Here is a 23926-nt window from a genome sequence, read left to right as displayed (position 1 = left end):
GTGAGGGGGTCTCACGGCCACCTCCTCCCTTATGTTTTCACCTTGTCTAATATTTTTACTATCAATAAAGATTTTTGCTAAATATTACATGCGAGTACCTTTTCATTATCATTAGGGGCTATTGGTTTAGTCGGTGTAGACGTTGTACTATATGTGTCTAGGCCCCTCTATAATTTGTCGCTGTTATATCTGAGGTATGTGTTGGTTCTATTAATGTGACCCTGCCTCAACATATACTCTGCTGCAGAACCCAAAATAAAGGGTTGTGTGATCATTGACCAAGCACCACTAGTTTATACTTTGTCAGTCTCAGCTAAATCACATTAAGTTTTGCAGGCATATGTTTTTTCTTTTCCGATGTGTAATTTTGAGAACATATTTGGTAACAAAGTAGCTTTGAATATTGTCTTGATTTGAAATATCATTTTTTGTGTCTGCAGCTTGAATGCAGACCTATGTGTTTGAAGAGACTAGAGACGGATCATGTATAGACTGGTCCTGTTAGGTGTCACTCCAGCCCTCTTGTTGACATGCAGACAGTAGAGGAGGGGACAGTAAGGACAGTAAAGGGAGGCTGTGTGACCAGAAAATTCATTGTTAAACCAGGCACAATGCCTTGTAGGGCTGCAGCTCAGCTGAACGTAATGATACCTTTCACTTCGTTGCTTTATTCTAGAGAAAAGTACTTGTAATCCATATGCAAATGAGGTGGTAAATGCACCAAGGGCAGGTCCAAGGCGCTCTGTGCACCCTTGCTCTTCCATCTTCCTCTCCTTCTTGATTGAGAAGACCAGGCGAGATGACTGCAGGAATATGGCCCCCTCAATCAAGAAGAAGTAGAGGGAGAGGCTGAAAGAGGAAGCAGGAGGAGCAAGGGTGCACAGAGTGACTTGTGCCCACCCTCAGTGCACTTAACTACTCATTTGCATATGGATTAAAAGTACTTATATCTACAATGAAGCAAGGCATCACTAAAAGAAAGGTATCATTACATCCAGCTGACCTAGCCCTATAATGCACTGCGCCTGGTTCAACAGTGAATTTCCTGGTGACAGATTCTCTTTCATAGCGTAAAACAGTCTGTAGTCAGTACATACACGGCAGACCAGAGGTGCACAAACTTTCTCAATCAGGAGGCTGCATTGTTACATTATTCTACTTCAATGGGCAACATTAAAATGTAGGCCCCTATTAGATCACCCAATAATTGGTCAAATTATCAAGAACAAGTGTCCCTTATTATCTAATGGCGCTCACACTGCCCAAAGATACTACCCTTAAGATGCTTAACCTCTTAATGACCAATCCAATTTTGGCAGTAACTATTTATTTTTTCATCCCACTTCAAAGACCCAAAGCGTTTTTATTTTTCCATCAACAACACAGTATTAAGGCTTGTTTTAGCAAGTTGTATTTTTTAGTGGCATCAGTTAATGATTCATATAATGTACTGAGAAATTGAAATGTAAAAAATGTCTTTATTGGATGGAATGAGAAAAAAAAAACACAATTCTGACACTGTTTTTTGGGTTTTTACAGCATCTGCAGAAAATGCCTATAGGTGGGGATCCAAAGTAAAATCCCGTGGATCTGCTATAAATATCTAGATTGTACATTTTTGGCATACCAATCTTGTGTGTGCTTGGGCCAATCAGCAATATGAACAATCGTTCCGCCGACCATTGTCAAATGAGTATCTCTTGTACAGTATATGGACCGTTTAAGATGCCTACATGCACATCCCATTCAATCTGTTTACCTTGAAGTTCATCCACCCTTTGTGTTTCGATATCATATAGACAATGGAGTAACTCTTACCTAATTTGAGTCCGAGGGTCCTAGCATACTCCTCCCCAATCCACACCAGCAGTTCTGCGCCTGAAGGGATAGGCTGGCATGCACGATAGTAGATTTTTCCCCGGTACTGAAACACTGTCAGATTGTGCTCCTCTTCTGTTGATGCACACGCCACATACCTTGGAAAGTAGATAAAGTATGGTAAATGTTTTATACACTGATCTCTAATACAGTATGAGACACAGTCTGCATTTGGCACAAAAGCTATAGTTATGAAGCGGTAAGCATACACACACACACACGTGGAAAACGCGTAAGCGATTTTTCAGTGGATGTCTTAATTTGTTTTGGATTTTATTGCTGAATTGTCTACAAAATAACGCTTTCTGAGGATTTTATGACATTGGATTTCTTCTTTGGCAGCCAGACTTCCGATACGTGGTTGGGTGAGTTTAACCATGTTTTGCATATGAAGCAGTGGTGTTTCTTAGTCTAAGTTACCTGGGGCATAACTGATTTAGGCTCCATTCACACGTCCGCAAACGGGTCCGCATTCGTTCCGCAATTTTGCGGAACGGGTGCGGACCCATTCATTTTCTATGGGGACGGAATGGGCATTTCTATAGGGGTGCCGGGCAGGTGTGTTGCGGATCCGCAACACACCACGGACGTGTGAATGGAGCCTTAGGCTACTGTACATGCACACGACGGTATGTTTTTTGCGGTCCGCAAATTGCGGATACGCAAAAAAAATAAAAACTGATGACGTTCCGTATGGCATCCTTTTTTTTGCGGATCCATTGTAATAATGCCCTTCCTTGTCCACAAACAACAAAAATAAAAAGGACATGCACTATTTTTTTTGTGGGGCCACAGAAAGGACATACTGATGCGGACAGCACACGGTGTGAAATTAATGGGTCCGCATCCTATCCACAAAAAAAACGGAACGGACACGAAAACAAACAACGTTCGTGTACATGTAGCCTTACTCAAATTTTCTTACAGTAGCCGTGGACGACGCCATGTAGAACCTGGTATTTTTTCAGTAGTTGATCCACAGTCCCCAATGTGTTAACCATGTTGGGGTATACGGCACACACACTACAATAAGATTTCACAATTGCATACTATCTCCCCAACTAAATATCCCCCCATTAGGTACTTCTTCTAAATGACAGGACTTACCTCATCCAGCTGCTTTTGGAGTCATCACTGGCATCAATATAAAAATAGGATCCATTGTCTCTAATCTGAATGAGCAACAATAATACATAAGACACAAAAAATATAGGGACGTGTCTTTACTTCAGATATGGATGTGGCTACCTTCATAAAATAATATGTCAGGTTAGGTCATGTCACCTCTCCCACTGTACAAGTTGCTCTTTATGGAAGTCACTACTCTCCAAGCAGTGGTGATAACGCTATCGGTCAAACACAGCTTGTAGTTCACGGGGATGATATTACTACTCTCCAAATACAAGTAATGTGTCTGATGTCCATCACCATTCTCCAAATATATGTTGTTACATGTGGGGCAGACTTAGGCCCCTTTCACACGAGTGAGTATTCCGCGCGGGTGCAATCCGTGAGTTGAACGCATTGCACCCGCACTGAATCCGGACCCATTCATTTCTATGGGGCTGTGCACATGAGCGGTGATTTTCACGCATCACTTGTGCGTTGCGTGAAAATCACAGCAAGCTCTATATTCTGCGTTTTTCACGCAACGCAAGCCCCATAGAAGTGAATGGGGCCGCGTGAAAATCGCAAGCAAGTGCGGATGCGGTGCGATTTTTACGCATTGGTTGCTAGGAGATGATCGGGATGGGGACCCGATCTGTATTATTTTCCCTTATAACATGGTTATATGCAAAGTAAAATAGTGATGGAGGGGTTAAAAATATAAATAAATTAACTCACCGAGTCCACTTGATTGCGTAGTCTTCTTCTGTAATGTTGAGCTGCCGACTAAGGACCTGTGGTGACGTCACATCACATGATCCAATCACATGGTCCCTCACCATGGTGATGAACCATGTGATTGGACCATGTGATGAGCACAGTGACGTCATCAAAGGTCCTATTCCTGTGCACAGCAAAGAAGAAGACAGATGCCGGCTGCGCGATCAAGTGGATTAAGGTTAGTTACATTTTTTTTAACCCCTCCAGCCCTATTGTACTTTGCATTCTGTATTAAGAATGCTATTATTTTCCCTTATAACCATGTTATAAGGGAAAATGATACAATCTACAGAACACCTAACCCAAACCCGAACTTCTGTGAAGAAAATCGGGTTTGGGTACCAAACATGCCGATTTTTCTCACGCGCGTGCAAAACGCATTACAATGTTTTGCACTCGCGCAGAAAAATCGCGCATTTTCCCGCAACGCACCCCGCATCTTATCCAGGCAAAAAACATGACGCCCGTGTGAAAGAGGCCTTACTGTTCTCCAAAATACAAGTATTAAAATCACTCATTTCCAGATGAAACATTCAAAGTCGTTTCGTATAAAACTTCATTTTAATACTATATGGAGCGAGCGCTCCATAAAGTATTAGAATGTATTGGCTCTGATGAGCCGAAGTTATTACTTTGTGAAGTCTCTGACTTCATAAATTGATTTCTACTGTAGAAAAACATTTCCCGAACTCAGATTCGGTTCCAAGGTACCACTTGGAACCGAACTCTAGTTCGGGAAAAGGTTTTTAACAGCAGAAATTAATTTCTGAAGTTATAACCCGAAGTCTCTCAAGACTTTGAAAAGTAAAGTAATAACTTCGGCTCATTGAAGACAATACATTCTAATACTGTACGGAGCGCTCACTCCATACAGTATTAAAGCGAAGTTAATTAAAACGGATCTCACAAGCGGACACAGAAACGCCAGTGTGAAAGTAGCCTTAGTGAATATAAGTAATGCCTCACTACTCTCTAGATAAACCTAATAATTTTACTACTAAGCAAATCAAAACCAATACAGCAAGATGTAACCTGGAGCTCCTGGGCTCCAAATATAAATTTGTATCTGGGCTTCCCAACCAACACACATAATTCATCGTACTGGTCTCCTTTTATGGTCCCTAAGGTTTCAAGGCCAGGCTGCAGTCTCTACAACCCTATAGTTACCCCTTGCTTTATATGACTTGCTAAATATGGAAAGATACGTTCTACAAAAATGGTAGAAATAAGAAGAATTCATACCGCCCAAGAGTAGACGGTACATTCACTCCTATCCACTAAAATTTCGCCTTCAAATGGGCCAAAGATGCAACCCCGGGGAATGATGGGAATAGTGCACCACACTCCAAAGCCTCCTTGAGATCTTTCCTTAACTACCAGTCCGTCTGGCAGAGATAGTAAAGCACGGGACTGCACATTTTCTGGAACTGGCGTGTCCAAGATAAAAGTTGGAGCTCCATGTTGTGGACAGGAGTCTCTGAAGTACAACCGGCAATCCTCACAAACTACGAAAAAAACCACAGAAAAAATAAAGACGCTATTACTTAGGGAGGGCCATAGCAATTACAAAACCTTACATTCTCCTAAAGATGTTCCAAAAACTTTAAAGGGGTTTTCTGAAACTTTAATACTGATGACCTCTCCTCTGGATAGGTCATCAGTATGTGATCGTGGAGGTCTGACACACGGTACCTTTGCCGATTAGCTGTTTGAGAAGGCAGTGGTGCTAGTAGGCCAAGTGACGACATGTTCATTGGTCACAAGGCCTAGGCGCTGGTCAGCCCCACAGAAGTGAATGGGGCTGAGCTGCAATACCAAGCACTGATGCTGTACGAGGACATGTGCCTTCTCAAATAGCTGATCGGCAGGGGTCCCAAGTGTTGGACCCCCACTAATCAGATACTGATGATCTATCCAGAGGATTAAAGTCTTGGAAAACCCTTTTAATACTTTTTGCCTCATTATTTTTTTATAACAAAGCAAAAACACAGAAATTTTTTACTTCAGGGTGGATTTCTCACCAGCGCTAGGAATTCCATTAGAACGGAATTTTACAGAATCCTTTAACCCCTTAAGGACCGGCCATTTTTCACCTTCAGGACCAGACTGATTTTTTTCAAATCTGACATGTGTCACTTTATGTGGCGATAACTTTAAAACGTCTTTACTTATCCAAGCCATTCTGAGACTGTTTTCTCATCACATATTGTACTTCATGACAGTGGTAAATTTGAATCAAAATATTTCATTTTTATTTATAAAAAATACAAAATTTACCCAAAATTTTGAAAAATTCGCAACTTTCCAAATTTCTATTTTTCTGCTTTTAAAACAGATAGTGATACCTCATATAATGGTCATTACTTTACATTCCCCATATGTCTACATGTTTGGATCATTTTGTGAATGCCATTTTATTTTTTGGGGACGTTAGAAGGCTTAGACGTTTTGAAGCAAATCTTGAAATATTTCTGAAAATTTCCAAAACCCACTTTTTAAAGGACCAGTTCAGGTCTGAAGTCACTTTGTGAGGCTTACATAATAAAAACCACCCAAAAATGACCCCATTTTAAAAACTACACCCCTCAAGGTATTAAAAACGGATTTTACAAACGCTGATAACCCTTTAGGTGTTCCACAAGAATTAATGGGAAATGGAGATGAAATTTCAAATTTCATTTTTTATCATTTTTTTCCACTAGTAAAGCAAGGATTAACAGCCAGACTAAACTCAATATTTATTGTTCTGATTCTGTAGTTTACAGAAACACCCCATATGTGGTCGTAAACAGCTGTACGGGCACACGGCAGGGCGCAGAAGAAAAGGAATGCCATACGGTTTTTGGAAGGCAGATTTTGCTGGACTGGTTTTTTGGACATCATGTCCCATTTGAAGCCCCCCTGATGCACCCCTAGAGTAGAAACTCCAAAAAAGTGGCCCCATTTTAGAAACTACGGGATAGGGTGGCAGTATTGTTGGTACCATTTTGTTGGTACAGATGATAAGCTGGCAGTTTTGTTGGTACAGATGATTTTTGGTTGCTCTATATTACACTTTTTCTGAGGCAAGGTAACAAGAAATAGCTGTTTTGGCACAGGTTTTTTTTTTTTGTCATTTACAGCGTTACTCTGACAAGTTAGATCATGAGCCATTTTTATAAAGCAGGTTGTTACAGACCCGACAATACCAAATTTGTGTTGTTTGTTTCAGTTTTACATAAAAAAGCATTTTTGAAAAAAAAATTTTTAGCGTCTCCATATTCGGAAAGCCATAGTTTTTCTATTTTTTGGGCGACTATCTTATGTAGGGGCTCATTTTTTTCGGTATGAGATGATGTTTTGAGTGGTACTATTTTAGGGTGCATATTACTTTTTGATCGCTTGGTATTACACTTTTTGCGATGTAAGGTTCCAAAAAAAATGGCTTTTTTGACACCGTTTCTTCTTATTTTTTATTTTTTTTACAGTGTTCATCTGAGGGGTTAGGTCATGTGATATTTTTATAGAGCAGGTTGTTAAGGACGCCGCGATAAATAAATAAAAAAAAGTACACATTTAGGTAAGTTTTATATACTAATATTTTTGAAACCCAAAAAAATAAAAAATCATGTTTTAGTGTCTCCATAGTCTGAGAGCCATAGTTTGTTTATTTTTTGGGCGATTGTCCTATGTAGGGGCTCATTTTTAGCGGGATGAGGTGACGGTTATATTGGTACTATTTTGGGGGGCATACACCTTTTTGATCGCTTGGTGTTGCACTTTTAGTGATGCAAGGTGACAAAAATGTAATTTTTTTTTTTTTACAGTTTTTATTTTTTATGGTGTCTATCGGATGGGGTGGATCATGTGATATATTTATAGAGCAGGTCGTTACAGACGCAGCAATATCTAATATGTGTGTTTTTTCTTTTTTTTCTATTTTTATTATAAAATCAGGGGAAAGGGTCGTTTTTTTTTTACCTTGAAACTTTATATAAATTTTTTTATTGAAAACACATTTTTTTACTTTATTTTATTTTTGTCCCACTCTGGGACTTCCACTTTTGGGGGGTCTAATCCCCTCTGCAATGCATTACAATACATCTGTATTGTAATGCATTGCCTGTTAGTGGATTACACCGAGTAATGCACTAACAGGTTGCCTAGGAGACCCAGCCTGGGGCTGGATCTCCTGGGCACCCGTAGAAGGAAGGTCCCCATGCTGTGCAAGGCATTGGGCAGCCTCTGCAAGGCATTGGGCAGCCTCTGCACGGCAATGGGCTGCCCCGTCACACATCGGGTCCCCGCCACAGCAGCACAGGGATCCAATGCACTCCTTCACCCGCCACAAACCACTTCTATGTCGCGGTCAGCGCTGACCGCTGCATAGAAGGGGTTAATCCACCGGCATCGCTGTAAACAGTGATGTCGGCGGATACAGCAGGGGACCGGCTACCAGGTACTGCCGAACCTCTGCAGTGATCGGGCGGGCGCAGCTCCTGCACCCGCCCGATCAGCCCGCCGTGCATGTACGGCGGAATGCGTTCTGGCACAGCATCCCCCGCTGTACATGCCCGGCATTTTGCGTTAAGGGGTTAAGAGGCATTCCATTTTGCTCAGTCCTAATATTTTACTATAGGCACATCTAACGGTTTGTTGTATTTCCATTATTGGTGAGAACCCGCCCTAAGAATTCTATTTTTCTGCCATAATTTTTTTTATAAAAATTATTATTATTACAGGTTTCCGTGAGATTTGAACCCCAGACCGTCTGTACAGTGAACAGCTGCCTTACCCACTCCTCTACAGAAAAGCCCTGCTGAGAAGTCAGGGTGTTTTAATGCCTTATAGTTTGTTTGTTTATTTATTTTTTATTAAATATCACAAAGCAGTATTTAGAATCTCTGCAATCATTATAACCTGTACAATATAGTGATTATATTATTTATGGTGATTGGTAATCAGTGTGAATAAAAATGGGGGGCAGACGGATTGCCTGTAGGGAGCCCTGAAATTTCTGATGGCAGCCCTGGATCCAAGCCTGCTTGAAGCCCTGCTAGAAAAATCCCACCCTAAGGCCTCTTTCACACGACAGTATGGCTTTTTCAGTGTTTTGCGGTCCGTTTTAAACTGATCCGTTGTTCCGTTTTTTGTTTCCGTTGTGTTTCCGTTTCGTTTTTCCGTATGGCATATACAGTAATTTCATAGAAAAAATTGGGCTGGGCATAACATTTTCAATAGATGGTTCCGCAAAAAACGGAACGGATACGGAAGACATACGGATGCATTTCCGTATGCATTCCTTTTTTTGCGGACCCATAGACTTTAATGGAGCCACGGAACGTGATTTGCGGCCAAATATAGGACATGTTCTATCTTTCAACGGAACGGAAAAAAGGAAATACTGAAACGGAATGCATACGGAGTACATTCCGTTTTTTTTTGCGGAACCATTGAAATGAATGGTTCCGTATAAGGACCGTATACAGAACGCAAAAAACGGCCCGCAAAACGAAAAAAAAAAAAAAACGGTCGTGTGAAAGAGGCCTAAGACACAGCATCATTGTTGACATCACGTCTACAGGGCAGGGTTCAGGAGAATCAGCAGAACACCTTCTGCAGAAGCAAGGGCACTGAAGACGTGTCTATAGAGCAGAGACTTACAAGCCTTGCCACACTTCAGATGTAGACGTGATGTCATCGATATAGGCAACCAACACAGTGAAAACTGACACGTGACCAGGATGGAGTGCAGGAAAACAGGGCGTTACAGATAAACAATCACTATTAGTAAGTGATAGTATGTGTTGTAATTGATGCTGAAAATTGCAAAACCAAAATACCTCTTTAAATAAAACTTTTGGGAGAGAGGCATAAATGAAACCTATGGTACAAAGCCGACTTTCATTTTAGGCGGAGTTCCCCTTTAAATATATATAAACTATAAGGAATTATTCACATGAGAAATAACAATATGGACTTACAGAGCAACTCATCCTCCAGCTGAGCACAGGCCTCCTCTGCGGCCTGCATTGTGCGACTGACGTCCAGACACCTGAAAAAAGTAAGATAAAGAGAACCACTGTAAAGAGCCTGCAATGTGTTCTGGGAATGAAGTGGTGTCCACATTGTGTGAAACAAGCGCCAATCAGACCCAGGACGTGAATCACAAGCCTACTAATTGTCGCACAATTGCCTATTGTTTTACAATGTGCAACTGCCACAAAGCGACGCCGGATGCAGAAGGGATTATTAATGATATGTTTGGTCGTAGCACATGCTGAGGACCATACCATGTGTCAGATGTTCTCACCAGAAGATATTTAAAGAGGACCCGTATTTTTGAAATAGTCCGATATAAATCTCCTACTGTTTTTGTAAATGATCCTCCGTAGACTTACTGCACGTACTGTTCTGAACGTCAAAGAATCCCTCTGGTTCTGCAGTCACGAGTTGGGCTCTGTTCACACTTCCGTCAGAGCTTTTGTATATCTGACAGAAAAAACTAGTGCTGCATGTCCAAGTGACAGAAACCACTACAGAACCTGACGGACCCAAGTCAAGGAGGTTTGTCAGATCCAGATCCCACAGAGTATTATGACTTCTGGATACCGCAGAGGTAGTATGAACATGACCTTACTTTGCTCCCTCTGTGTACTGTCTCTGCAAAGTTTTTTTTTTTTTTTAATCAGTCACATTTTTATTTTTATTTTTTTATTTATTTGAGGGAGGATAAGCCATTTATGTTGGAGTCAAGCTTTGACTCCAACATAAATGGCTCATGTGTAAAATGTAATAATATGGTGACATCAGTTATAGTAACTACTCAACTACCTGTTCTCTCTAGACGTTCCGAAACCACTGTAGGCACACCCAATGGCGAGATTCCTCCTGTGGTCTTCAGCGGATAGCACTGATTTTTTTTTATACATAGGGGCCTTAGCTTGACAGAACATAACATTTATAGGATTACAATTTCAAACCTTTCCTAAATTCCCATGAATTAAATATATTCTACATTTAATAAATCAAATACACAATATTAAGAACATTTCATAGTTTTATTTTGAAGTTATATTTGGTAGAGTTGAATTGAATCTGACTCCACAGCCCCGGTTAGGGGGGAATTTCAACAATACTTTCTATCCACAAGGTGTTCCATAGCTTCCAGTGTTTCTTAACCACTTAAGGACCACAGGTTTATACCCCACTAGTGACCAGGCCCTTTTTTACAAATCGGCACTTCACAACTTTAGCGGTTTATTGCTCGGTCATGCAACTTACCACTCAAATGAATTTTACCTCCTTTTCTTCTCACTAATAGAGCTTTCATTTGGTGGTATTTCATTGCTGCTGACATTTTTACTTTTTTTGTTATTAATCGAAATTTACAGATTTGTTTTGCAAAAAAATGAAATTTTTCACTTTCAGTTGTAAAATTTTGCAAAAAAACCGACATCCATATATAAATTTTTCTCAAAATTTATTGTTCTACATATCTTTGATAGAAAAAAAATGTTTGGGTAAAAAAAAAAAAAATGGTTTGGGTAAAAGTTATAGAGTTTACAAACTATGGTACAAAAATGTGAATTTCCGCTTTTTGAAGAAGTTCTGACTTTCTAAGCACCTATCATGTTTCCTGAGGTTCTACAATGGCCAGACAGTACAAACACCCCACAAATGACCCCATTTCGGAAAGTAGACACCCTAAGGTATTCGCTGATGGGCATAGTGAGTTCATAGAACTTTTTATTTTTTGTCACAAGTTAGCGGAAAATGATATATTTTTTTTTTTTCTTACAAAGTCTCATATTCCACTAACTTGTGACAAAAAAGAAAAACTTCCATGAACTCACTATGCCCATCACGAAATACCTTGGGGTGTCTTCTTTCCAAAATGGGGTCACTTGTGGGCTAGTTATACTGCCCTGGCATTTTAGGGGCCCAAATGCGTGCTAAGTAGTTTGAAATCAAAATGTGTAAAAAATGGTCGGTGAAATCCGAAAGGTGCTCTTTGGAATGTGGGCCCCTTTGCCCACCTAGGCTGCAAAAAAGTGTCACACATGTGGTATTGCCGTACTCAGGAGAAGGTGGGGAATGTGTTTTGGGGTGTCATTTTACATATACCCATGCTGGATGAGAGAAATATCTTGGCAAAAGACAACTTTTCCCATTCTTTTATACAAAGTTGGCATTTGACCAAGATATTTATCTCACCCAGCATGGGTATATGTAAAATGACACCCCAAAACACATTGCCCAACTTCTCCTGAGTACGGCAATACCACATGTGTGACACTTTTTTGCAGCCTAGGTGGGCAAAGGGGCCCACATTCCTTTTAGGAGGGCATTTTTAGACATTTGGATCCCAGACTTCTTCTCACGCTTTAGGGCCCCTAAAATGCCAGGGCAGTATAAATACCCCACATGTGACCCCATTTTGGAAAGAAGACACCTCAAGGTATTCAATGAGGGGCATGGCGAGTTCATAGAATTTTATTTTTTTTGGCCCAAGTTAGCGGAAATTGATTTTTTTATTTTTTTTTTTTCTCACAAAGTCTCAGTTTCCGCTAACTTGGGACAAAAATTTCAATCTTTCATGGACTCTATATGCCCCTCAGCGAATACCTTGGGGTGTCTACTTTCCGAAATGGGGTCACATGTGGGGTATTTATACTGCCCTGGCATTTTAGGGGCCCTAAAGCGTGAGAAGAAGTCTGGAATATAAATGTCTAAAAAATTTTACGCATTTGGATTCCGTGAGGGGTATGGTGAGTTCATGTGAGATTTTATTTTTTGACACAAGTTAGTGGAATATGAGACTTTGTAAGAAAAATAAAAAAAAATTTAAAAAAAAAATTCCGCTAACTTGGGCCAAAAAAATGTCTGAATGGAGCCTTACAGGGGGGTGATCAATGACAGGGGGGTGATCAGGGAGTCTATATGGGGTGATCACCCCCCTGTCATTGATCACCCCCCTGTAAGGCTCCATTCAGACGTCCGTATGATTTTTACGGATCCACTGATACATGGATCGGATCCGCAAAACACATACGGACATCTGAATGCAGCCTTACAGGGGGGTGATCAATGACAGGGGGGTGATCAGGGAGTCTATATGGGGTGATCACCCCCGTCATTTATCACCCCTCTGTAAGGCTCCATTCAGACGTCCGTATGTGTTTTGCGGATCCGATCCATGTATCAGTGGATCCGGAAAAATCATACGGACATCTGAATGGAGCCTTACAGGGGGGTGATCAATGACAGGGGGGGTGATCAATGACAGGGGGGTGATCAGAGAGTCTATATGGGGTGATCAGGGGTTAATAAGTGACAGGGGGGGTGTAGTGTAGTGGTGTTTCGTGCTACTTATTACTGAGCTGCAAAAGGGACCACCAGAGGACCAGGTAGCAGGTATATTAGACGCTGTTATCAAAACAGCGTCTAATATACCCTTCAGGGGTTAAAAAAAAACCCGCTGGCAGGCTGAAGATCCACTCGCTTACCTTCCGATCCTGTGAACGCGCGCGCCTGTGTGCGCGCGTTCACAGGAAATCTCGGCTCACGCGAGATGACGCCAATCGGCGTTAGTGTAGCCTGGGAGCGCCGCAGCAATGACGCCTTTCGGCGTTAGCGTAGCGGGAAGTGGTTAAGAGGCTTCTAAAACCACACTACATCATCATTACCAGAGCAAAGGCATGAAACTTCAGCAAATAAATCCCCAAATAAAGTTTTATTATTTCCCTTCAACTTTCCAAATTTCTCCTTGACCACGACAAGTCACTCACTGGCTGAGTCCAGCTGCACAAGGCCAGAAAAAGTCTGGAAAAGTTTTCAGGTTTTTAGCGAACAGGGGTCGTTCAATTAAAGAAAAAAGGCTATGAAGTAGTGACATAGAGCCTGATCCCATCCGTGGAACTTTTAGGCCTCTTTCAGACGGGCGTTGCGGGAAAATGTGCGGGTGCGTTACGTCTTGCACTCGCGTGAGAAAAATCGCGCATGTTTGGTACCCAAACCCGAACTTCTTCACAGAGGTTCGGGCTTGGGATCGGTGTTCTGTAGATTGTATTATTTTCCCTTATAACCATGTTATAAGTTAAATTATTTTATTTATTTTTTTAACCCCTCCAGCGATGTTTTACTATGCATTCTGTATTCAGAATGCTATTATTTTCCCTTATAACCATGTTATAAGGGAAAATAATAATGATCGGGTCTCCATCCAGATCGTCTCCTAGCAACCGTGCGTGAAAATCGCACCGCATGCGCACTTGCTTGAATATAGAACATGCTGCAATTTTCACGCAACGCACAAGTGATGCGTGAAAATCACCGCTCATGTGAACAGCCCCATAGAAATAAATGGGTCGGTATTCAGTGCGGGTGCAATGCGTTCAACTCACGCATCGCATCCGCGCGGAATACTCGCCCGTGTGAAAGGGGCCTTAGTGTTCCCTGATCAGGCAACATAACTCTTGTGACCGGTCAAGTGAAAATTTCCTACCATTTTGTTAGTACACCCCCAGTGCAGAGTATGCGTCTCCACGATAACAGTCTTGTAGTCTCATCACAGGATCTGACTGCACAGTTTGTAGTCTGTTACTATGGAGACACAGTCTGTATAGGAACAGTCACTAATTCCTTAATGACCGGACTTGAAAAGGTCTCCAAAGAGTTTTCCCACAAAAAAAAAAATGTATTCCCCAGCTACAGTATAAGGCATCTCCTACAGTCTATACAGAATGTAGCAGCAGCAGGATAGCGCTAAATAAGGCAGGAGTGGTAATAAATCATTTCCGTCTTCTCTTCGGTGCTCCTAGCTGTCACTGACAGTTTCCTTACACAATTGTATTCCACTTATGATGTCACATCACCTTACAGTGGATTTTTCAATTGATATGCTTGTATTTTTTTAATGTATTTTTTAAAATTAAGTCATATGGGGAGATTTATCAAACTGGTGTAAAGTAGAACTGGCTTAGTTGCCCATAGCAACCAGATTCCACCTTTCCTTTTTCACAGCGGAAAATGAAAGCTGGAATCTGAAGTTCTACTTTACACCAGTTGATAAATGACCCCAATAGTTTCCGCACTAAAGACCCTCAATTCCAGCGCCGCCCTTTGCTTATTTATTATTCTGATCATTTCCCCTTATTTAATAAAAATAAATCGAACAGAAAATCCCTTTAACCCTTTCAAGACCAGGTCATTTTCCGTTTTCATATTTTACTCCCAGCCCTTCCAAAGCCATAACTTTTTTATTTTTTCATTCACCTGAATGAGGAGATGAGGGCTTGTTTTTTGCGGGACAATATGCACTTTCTAATGGCACTATTTATGGTTGCACACAATGGAATTATAAAAAAAAGTTTTTTTTACACTGTTTCCTATGCGGTAAAACTGACCTATTATTTGTATTCTCCGGGTCACCACGATTACAACAATACCATATATATGTTTCTTGATTTTTAATACTGAAATTTTGCATAGGAAAAAATAAATTTCCTTTGCATTGCCATATTCTGACTCCCATAACTTTATTTTTATTTACCAATCGTCCATTTTGACTTTTGCCATTTGCAGTATGGGATAAATATTTTTATATTTTAATAGTACGGGCTTTTTCACGCAAGGCAATGCCCATGATGTTAATTTTTTAAATTATTTATGTATTTTTATTTTAAGGAAAGGGGGGCGATTTGGATATAGATTATATCCCCCCCCCTTCTTTAACGTAAGTCACGCTCGACGCACTCTTGCCACGATGAGGCATTACCTGAAAAACACAAAATGACCATGCATGCATATACACAATACCATTACCCCATTCTTGTGGCTTCTCTTTTCTTTGGCTGCAAGAGAATTGGGTTAGGCACATATACCCTTACCTAAGGAATTATTAGGAACACCATACTAATACGGTGTTGGACCCCTTTTTGCCTTCAGAGCTGCCTTAATTCTACGTGGCATTGATTCAACAAGGGGCTGGCTGATAGCATTCTTTAGAAATGTTGGCCCATATTGATAGGATAGCATCTTGCAGTTGATGGAGATTTGAGGGATGCACATGCAGGGCACGAAGCTCCCGTTCCACCACATCCCAAAGATGCTCTATTGGGTTGAGATCTGGTGACTGTGGGGGCCATTTTAGTACAGTAAACTCATGGTCATGTTCAAGAAACCAATTTGAAATGATTCGAGCTTTGTGACATGGTGCATTATCCTGCTGGAAGTAGCCAGAGGATGGATACATGTTCTCATTCTGTTTACGCCAAATTCGGACTCTACCATTTGAATGTCTCAACAGAAATCGAGACTCATCAGACCAGGCAACATTTTTCCAGTCTTCAACAGTCCAATTTTGGTGAGCTCGTGCAAATTGTAGCCTCTTTTTCCTATTTGTAGTGGAGATGAGTGGTACCCGGTGGGGTCTTCTGCTGTTGTAGCCCATCCGCCTCAAGGTTGTGCGTGTTGTGGCTTCACAAATGCTTTGCTGCATACCTCGGTTGTAACGAGTGGTTATTTCAGTCAACGTTGCTCTATCAGCTTGAATCATTCGGCCCATTCTCCTCTGACCTCTAGAATCCACAAGGCATTTTTGCCCACAGGACTGCCGCATACTGGATGTTTTTTTTCCTTTTCACACCATTCTTTGTAAACCCTAGAAATAGTTGTGCGTGAAAATCCTAGTAACTGAGCAGATTGTGAAATACTCAGACCGGCCCGTCTGGCACCAACAACCATGCCACGCTCAAAATTGCTTAAATCACCTTTCTTTCCCATTCTGACATTCATTTTGGAGTTCAGGAGATTGTCTTGACCAGGACCACACCCCTAAATGCATTGAAGCAACTACCATGTGATTGGTTGACTAGATAATTGCATTAATGAGAAATAGAACAGGTGTTCCTAATAATTCTTTAGGTGAGTGTATATCAGGAGCATCAAAACATAGATTAGGTGACAAAGGCCGTAGTTTCTCTTGTAACTGGGAAACTGGGGGCGCTGACCTGGTACAGTGAAACATTAAAGACCAGGATAGTCCACAATGTAAAACAAAAAGGGAAACTTCTCAGGAGGCTCACAGTGCATGAGTCTGTTCCCTGGGCACGAAGCATAAAAGTTGAAGAACATCACGGAGGGCTCTAGTACGTCAAAGTCCATCTCCGGGCACAGGACTTGAACATTGCAAAAACATTAGCAAAGGAGTCTTTAGAGAGTCCCTAGGCTAAGGCAAATAATCAAAGCAATAAGTCTCTTACTCTCTGCAGCTCCAAATTGTTGCAGGAATGTAACAAACAGTTAATCCCAGTATCGGGCAGGTAGTTTTCCCTTGGTAGGTCATTCAGATACTTGAAGTTGCTGTGAATCTACAGGCCTTGGTTCAGGGTCCTCCGGTACATCTTGAGTTTCTGAGGATCCTTCGTGAGATAGTTCTTCTGGCTGAAGTGGGGCTGCATTAGTCTTTGCAGGTACAAAAACGTTAAGCCATGGTGTAAAGAACTAGTGTAGAGGATCCGAGTCCAATAATAGTTTACCAATAGACTGTGTTGGTTCCTCTGGATCAGGTGACTTTTCCGACAATGGTTCTGTGGATGGAGTTTCTTCTTGGATTGGAGCTTCTTTTAAACACAGCTTGAGAAGGTTGCGATGCACCATTTGTGGTGCTCTGTTCTCTTTGGTGATTTCGTAGATATCAGTCTCAGGATTAGGAATAGCTGTGACGATGTAGGGTTCTCTTTCCCATTTACTACCCAGTTTACTGGTGTGATTATTATTTTTCAGCCACACATGGTTACCAATTTTTAAGGGTTCTGCTTTTGCAGACTTATCATAGTCTGTTGCTTTTGGCGTACATTCGCCATGCGAATCTGGACAATCTCTTGGGCATCAACTATGCATTTTTACTGTTTACCACAAATTGATTAGGTGAGTGAAGGATTGATGGAATCTGGAACTTGTACATCCAAGGTGAGATCTGCAGGTAATCTTCCTTGACGGCCAAACATAAGGTAATATGGAGTGTATCCAGTAGAACAATGGATGGTGTTATTGTAAATATACATCAATTGAGGTAGTAGAATTGGCCAATCAGTTCTTTTAGCAGGTGGTTCAGCTCTCAACATCTCAATCAAGGTTTGGTTCATTTTTTTCACAAAGTCTGTTACCTTGAGGATGGTACGCTGTTGTTCTCATCTTCTGACAATTGTGGAGTGAACATAGTTCATGGAAGAGTTGGGACTCAAAGGCAGATCCTTGATCTGTGAGAATTTTTTCAGGGCATCCATAGGGCAACAGGAAATTTTTCCAGAAAACGTTTGCGGTGGTATTGGGTGTTAAGGACTTAACAGGTACAGCTACTTCAAATTTGGTGTAGTGATCAATTATTGTTATGGCGTAGGTATATCCTGAGCGACTTGGTTCTAGCTTTACGTGATTAATGGCCACTATCTCTAGAGGTGTTTTGCTTACGATGGGATGTAATGGTGCTCTTTGATCATGTCTCTCACTTCTTCCAATGGCACAAGTGGAACATTCCCGACACAGATTTTTGAAATCTTCTCTCATTCCAACCCAATAAAATCTTCGGCAAATGGTAGCTTCTGTTTTTTGTTCACCAAAGTGTACTGACCTGTCGTGGTACATTTTGAGGACAATTCTAGCTTCTCGGCATGGTACAATAATTTGATACAGCTGATCATTGGTGATGGGATCTAGGGTTCTTCTCAACATTAGACCCTTTTGCATGAAGAGTTGCTTTCTGCGTCTCCATAGCTTGAGCAGCTCTGGATCTGCATTCTTTCTGCGGATTATTTCTGGTGTTCTTCCACTAGTGAAAAAATCTTGTAGCTCACTTAATACTCTGCTCTCCGCTTGCAATTTGATCCACCTTTCTTTCTCAACTTGGGGTTCTGGATTTCTCTGCTGTTGGAAGTTGAGGACTTCTTTACCTTGGCCTTTGATGGTGATATCATTCTGTTCTGTACTTGACCACAAAGTTATAGTTGGCAAGATGTGAGGCCCATCTTTGTTCTAAGGCTCCTAACTTAGCTGTGTTGAGGTGCGCCAGTGGGTTGTTATCAGTATAGGCCACAAATGGTGTTGCTGCGAGGGAATCTTTAAATTTTTCAGTGACAGCCCACACAAAAGTGCGAGGAATTCCAGCTTGAAGGAACTGTAGTTCTGGTAATTTCTCTCGGCACCTGTAAGAGATCTGCTGCCATAAGCAATCACTCTCTCCTTAACTTCTTGCAGTTGAGACAGGACAGCTCCCAGGCCTTTCTTACTGGCATCAGTGTAGAGATGGAATGGCTGTTGGCAATCTGGATAGCCTAAGACAGGTGGTTCGGTCAACTTTTTCTTCAGGAGTTGGAAAGCGATATCTCTGTCTTCATTCCATTCGATTGGTATCTGGGCTTTCTGGTACTTATTGGGATGTCCTCTCAGGAGTTCTTGTATTGGCTCAGCAATCTGGGCAAAGTGAGGGATAAAGAGTCTGTAGTATCCTGCAAAACTAAGAAAACTCACCTCTTTTACTGTGGTAGGAGTAGGCCAATTCCGGACTGCGGCTGTCTTTTCTGGATCTGGCTTGACACCCTCAAAACTGACATGTCCCAGGTACTTGACTTCTGGTTTCAGTAGGTAGCACTTAGAGGGTTTGATCTCAAGTCTGTGTTTGATGAGGATTTGAAAAACTTCTGCAAGATGTTTTAAGTGGTCTTCATAGGATTTAGAGTAGATTATGACATCATCTAGGTATAACAAGACAGTTTCAAAGTTCTTGTGGCCTAAACAGCGTTCCATTAGTCTTTGAAAAGTTCTTGGGGTATTGCAAAGTCCAAAGGGCATGTAGTTAAATTTAAATAGGCCCATAGGGGTAGTAAATGCTGTTTTTTCACGATCTTCAGGAGCCATGGGTACCTGCCAGTACCCACTGGTTAATTCCAGAGTAGAAAAGTAAGCTGAGGATCCTAATGCTGTCAAGGACTCCTCAATTCTTGGTAAAGGATAGGCATTCTTGTGGGTAATTTGATTAAATCTTCCTGTAGTCCACACAAAACCGAATGTTACAATCTTTCTTTCAGACAAGGACTAGAGGTGCAGCCCATGGACTGCCCTCTCCATAATCTGAAGGATGTTTACTGAAGGCTTGATGATGTTCCTTTACGACTTTTAAGACTCCTTCAATTTGTTCCTCAGATGTAGAAGTATCTTCCACATGGAGTTCTGTCCACCATGATGTATTTGGAGTATTCAGCTTTTCAGTAGACTGTTCAGTCGTAGCTGCAGGTACACTGATAACATCTTGGAAAGTAACTTGTAACAACTGAGCAACAGGGCAGTGCTTGGTCAAAGTTATACTGCTACTACTTAAGTTCAGAAGACAAATTGGCACTTTACCTTTAGAAAGAGTCACTAAGCTTCTTGCAGCTTGGACTAGAGCAGGGGTCTCCAAACTTTTCAACAGGAGGGCCACATTGAAGATTTTACAAGTATTCGGAGGCCGGAAAAAAAAATCAGTTATGTATTAAATTAAATGTATATATTTTACATGGATCGTTTTTGTAATCAGCATGATATGACTGAGAACAAAAGAGAAAAAACTTTAGCAAAACAACGCAAAGACACCCGTGTCCCTATCAGCGGTGTCCCCATCAGCACAGCAATGTCCCCATCAGCACAGCAATGTCCCCATCAGCACAGCAATGTCCCCATCAGCACAGCAATGTCAGCATCAGCACAGCAATGTCAGCATCAGCACAGCAATGTCAGCATCAGCACAGCAATGTCAGCATCAGCACAGCAATGTCAGCATCAGCACAGCAATGTCAGCATCAGCACAGCAATGTCAGCATCAGCACAGCAATGTCAGCATCAGCACAGCAATGTCCCCATCAGCACAGCAATGTCCCCATCAGCACAGCAATGTCCCCATCAGCACAGCAATGTCCCCATCAGCACAGCAATGTCCGCATCAGCACAACAATGTCAGCATTAGCACAACAATGTCCCCATCAGCACAGCAATGTCCCCATCAGCACAGCAATGTCCCCATCAGCACAGCAATGTCCCCATCAGCACAGCAATGTCCCCATCAGCACAGCAATGTCAGCATCAGCACAGCAATGTCAGCATCAGCACAACAATGTCCCCATCAGCACAGCAATGTCCCCATCAGCACAGCAATGTCCCCATCAGCACAGCAATGTCCCCATCAGCACAGCAATGTCCCCATCAGCACAGCAATGTCCCCATCAGCACAGCAATGTCCCCATCAGCACAGCAATGTCAGCATCAGCACAGCAATGTCAGCATCAGCACAACAATGTCCCCATCAGCACAACAATGTCCCCATCAGCACAGCAATGTCCCCATCAGCCGTGTCACCCTTAAGCACAGCAATGTCCCCATCAACGATGTCCCCATCAGAACAGCAATGTCCCCATCAGCGGAGTCCCCATTAGCAGCTGATAGGGGCCACCACTGATGGGGACACCCGTGTCCCTATCAGCGGTGTCCCCATCAGAACAGCAATGGCCAAATCAGAACAGCAATGTCCCCATCAGAAAAGCAATATTCCCATAAAAAAAAAAATATTCCCATCAAAAAAACAATATTCCCATCATGGGGACACCCACTGATGGGGACGCTGCTGTTGGGGACATTGCTGTGCTGATGGGGACACCACTGATGGGGACGCTGCTGTTGGGGACATTGCTGTGCTGATGGGGACACCACTGATGGGGACACCCGTGTCCCTATCAGCGTTGTCCCCATCAGCACAGCAATGTCCCCATCAGCGGTGTCCCCATCAGCACAGCAATGTCCCCATCAGAACAGCAATGTCAGCATCAGCACAGCAATGTCCCCATTAATGATGTCCCCATCAGAACAGCAATGTCCCCATCAGCGGAGTCCCCATTAGCAGCTGATGGGGACACCACTGATGGGGACACTGCCTTTGGGGACGCGGTTGATGGGGACACCCGTGTCCCTATCAGTGGTGTCCCCATCAGAACAGCAATGTCCCCATCAGAATGGGGACGCTGATGGGGACATTGCTGTACTGATGGGGACACCATTGATGGGGACACCTTTGTCCCCATCAGCAGTGTGCCAATCAGCGGTGTCCTCAGCAATGTCCCCATCAGCACAGCAATGTTCACATCAGCAGTTTCCACATTAGCAGCGTCCCCATCATTGCTGATGGGGACGCCGCTGTGCTGATGTGGAAACCGATGATGGGTCACCGCTGATGGGGATACCCATGTCCCCATCAGCGGTGTCCCCAGCAATGGCCCATCAGAACAGCAATGTCCCCATCAGCAGTGTCCACCGCAACATCCCCATCAGCACAGCAATGTCCCTGTCAGCGGTGTCCCCAGCAGCATGTGTCCCCATCACCGCTGATGGGGACACCTCTGATGGGGACATTGCTGTGCTGATGGGGACATCGATTATGGGGTTACCGCTGATGGGGACATTGCTATCCTGATGGGGACACCATTGATGTGGACACCCATGTCCCCATCAGCAGTGTGCCAAACAGCGGTGTCCCCAGCAATGTCCCCATCAGAACAGAATTGTCCCCATCAGCAGTGTGCCCATCATCGCTGATGGGGACACCTCTGATGGGGACATTGCTGTGCTGATGGGGACACCATTGACGGTGACACCCGTGTCCTCATCAACGGTGTCCCCATCAGAACAGCAATGTCCCCATCAGCACAGCAATATCCCCATCAGTATGTGTCCTCAGCAGCTTGTGTCCCCATCAGCGCAGCACAGCAATGTCAGCGTTCCCCATTGTGTCCCCATCAGCGTTGTGCAACACTTGCCTCCGCTGTAGCCGGCTTCTGCTCCTCTTCTTTTTTTTTTCTTCTTGGACTCCTGAGTCCCGACTCCCGCCCGCTGCTACACACGTGGATTTGTTATTTCAAACAGCGGGCGGGAAGAGGGGAGGTGCCGCACCTGTGACGTCACTGGTTGCCGGGACATCGGCGGTCCCAGCAGCCAATCAAAAAGCACAGCGTGACAGCATGGGCGGTTGTGCGGCTTTCGTTCCTGCAACCTGTCAGCTGCGGGCGGGCGCGGAATCGAACACACAACACAAGCGTGACAGCATGGGCGGTTGTGCGGATTTGGTTCCTGCAACCTGCCAGCTGCGGGCGGGCCGGATCGAACGCACAAGCGGGCCGGTTGTGGCCCGCGGGCCGGGGTTTGGAGACCCCTGGACTAGAGGATGGTCCTGTAGGTTGATAGGTTCTACTAAGGCTTGGTAGTCTTGACCTTGGATTCCAAGAGCGGCTCGGCACCATAGGAGTGTTTCAGTATTGGGTTTCAGTATCACTGGTTGGTTATCTTTCATGCGGGCACAGCAAATCTCTCCTTTATCATTAGCAAAGTTCTGTTGTGCACTTAATACACGGATGGTCTGTTGGATTGCCTTTTTGGAGGCAGGTGAAGTGGTAGGCATAGACTTGTGCAAAGCTCCAAGCATTTCAATATAACAGTTCCTAAGGCCTCTTTCACACGGGCGTTGCGGGAAAATGTGCAGGTGCGTTGCGGGAACACCCGCGATTTTTCCGCGCGAGTGCAAAACATTGTAATGCGTTTTGCACTCGCGTGAGAAAAATAGCGCATGTTTGGTACCCAAACTTCTTCACAGAAGTTCGGGCTTGGGATCGGTGTTCTGTAGATTGCTATTATTTTCCCTTATAACCATGTTATAAGGGAAAATCATACATTCTGAATACAGAATGCATAGTAAAACAGCGCTGGAGGGGTTAAAAAAAAAATTAAAAAATTTTAACTCACCTTAGTCCACTTGATCGCGTAGCCCGGCATCTCCTTCTGTCTCCTTTGTTGAATAGGACCTGTGGTGAGCATTAATTACAGGAACAGGACCTTTGATGACGTCACTCCGGTCATCACATGATCCATCACCATGGTAAAAGATCATGTGACGTACCATGTGATGACTGGAGGGACGCCATCAAAGGTCCTGTTCCTGTAATTAATGCTCACCACAGGTCCTATTCAACAAAGGAGACAGAAGGAGATGCCGGGCTACGCGATCAAGTGGACTAAGGTGAGTTACATTTTTTTTTATCCCCTCCAGCGCTGTTTTACTATGCATTCTGTATTCAGAATGCTATTATTTTCCCTTATAACCATG

At 42.9% G+C, this 23926-nt stretch overlaps 1 protein-coding gene across 1 annotated transcript in view; it reads right to left on the bottom strand.

Moving 5' to 3' along the window:
• Positions 1-23926, bottom strand: part of LOC121002623 (E3 SUMO-protein ligase ZBED1-like) — a 48678-nt gene that overhangs the window by 6025 nt on the left and 18727 nt on the right. Inside the window, exons 3-6 of the mRNA XM_040434065.1 lie at positions 9729-9799; positions 5008-5270; positions 2986-3050; positions 1819-1976 (exon numbers count right to left, since the gene is read on the bottom strand). Of these exons, the coding sequence (XP_040289999.1) occupies positions 1819-1976; positions 2986-3050; positions 5008-5270; positions 9729-9777 (535 nt within the window). The 5' untranslated portion in view covers positions 9778-9799. The remainder of the gene's footprint in view (positions 1-1818; positions 1977-2985; positions 3051-5007; positions 5271-9728; positions 9800-23926) is intronic.

The sequence above is a fragment of the Bufo bufo genome, chromosome 1 (assembly GCF_905171765.1).
Source record: "Bufo bufo chromosome 1, aBufBuf1.1, whole genome shotgun sequence".
Classification (NCBI taxonomy): Eukaryota; Metazoa; Chordata; class Amphibia; order Anura; family Bufonidae; genus Bufo; species Bufo bufo.
This window is presented reverse-complemented; position numbering and strand designations above follow the sequence as displayed.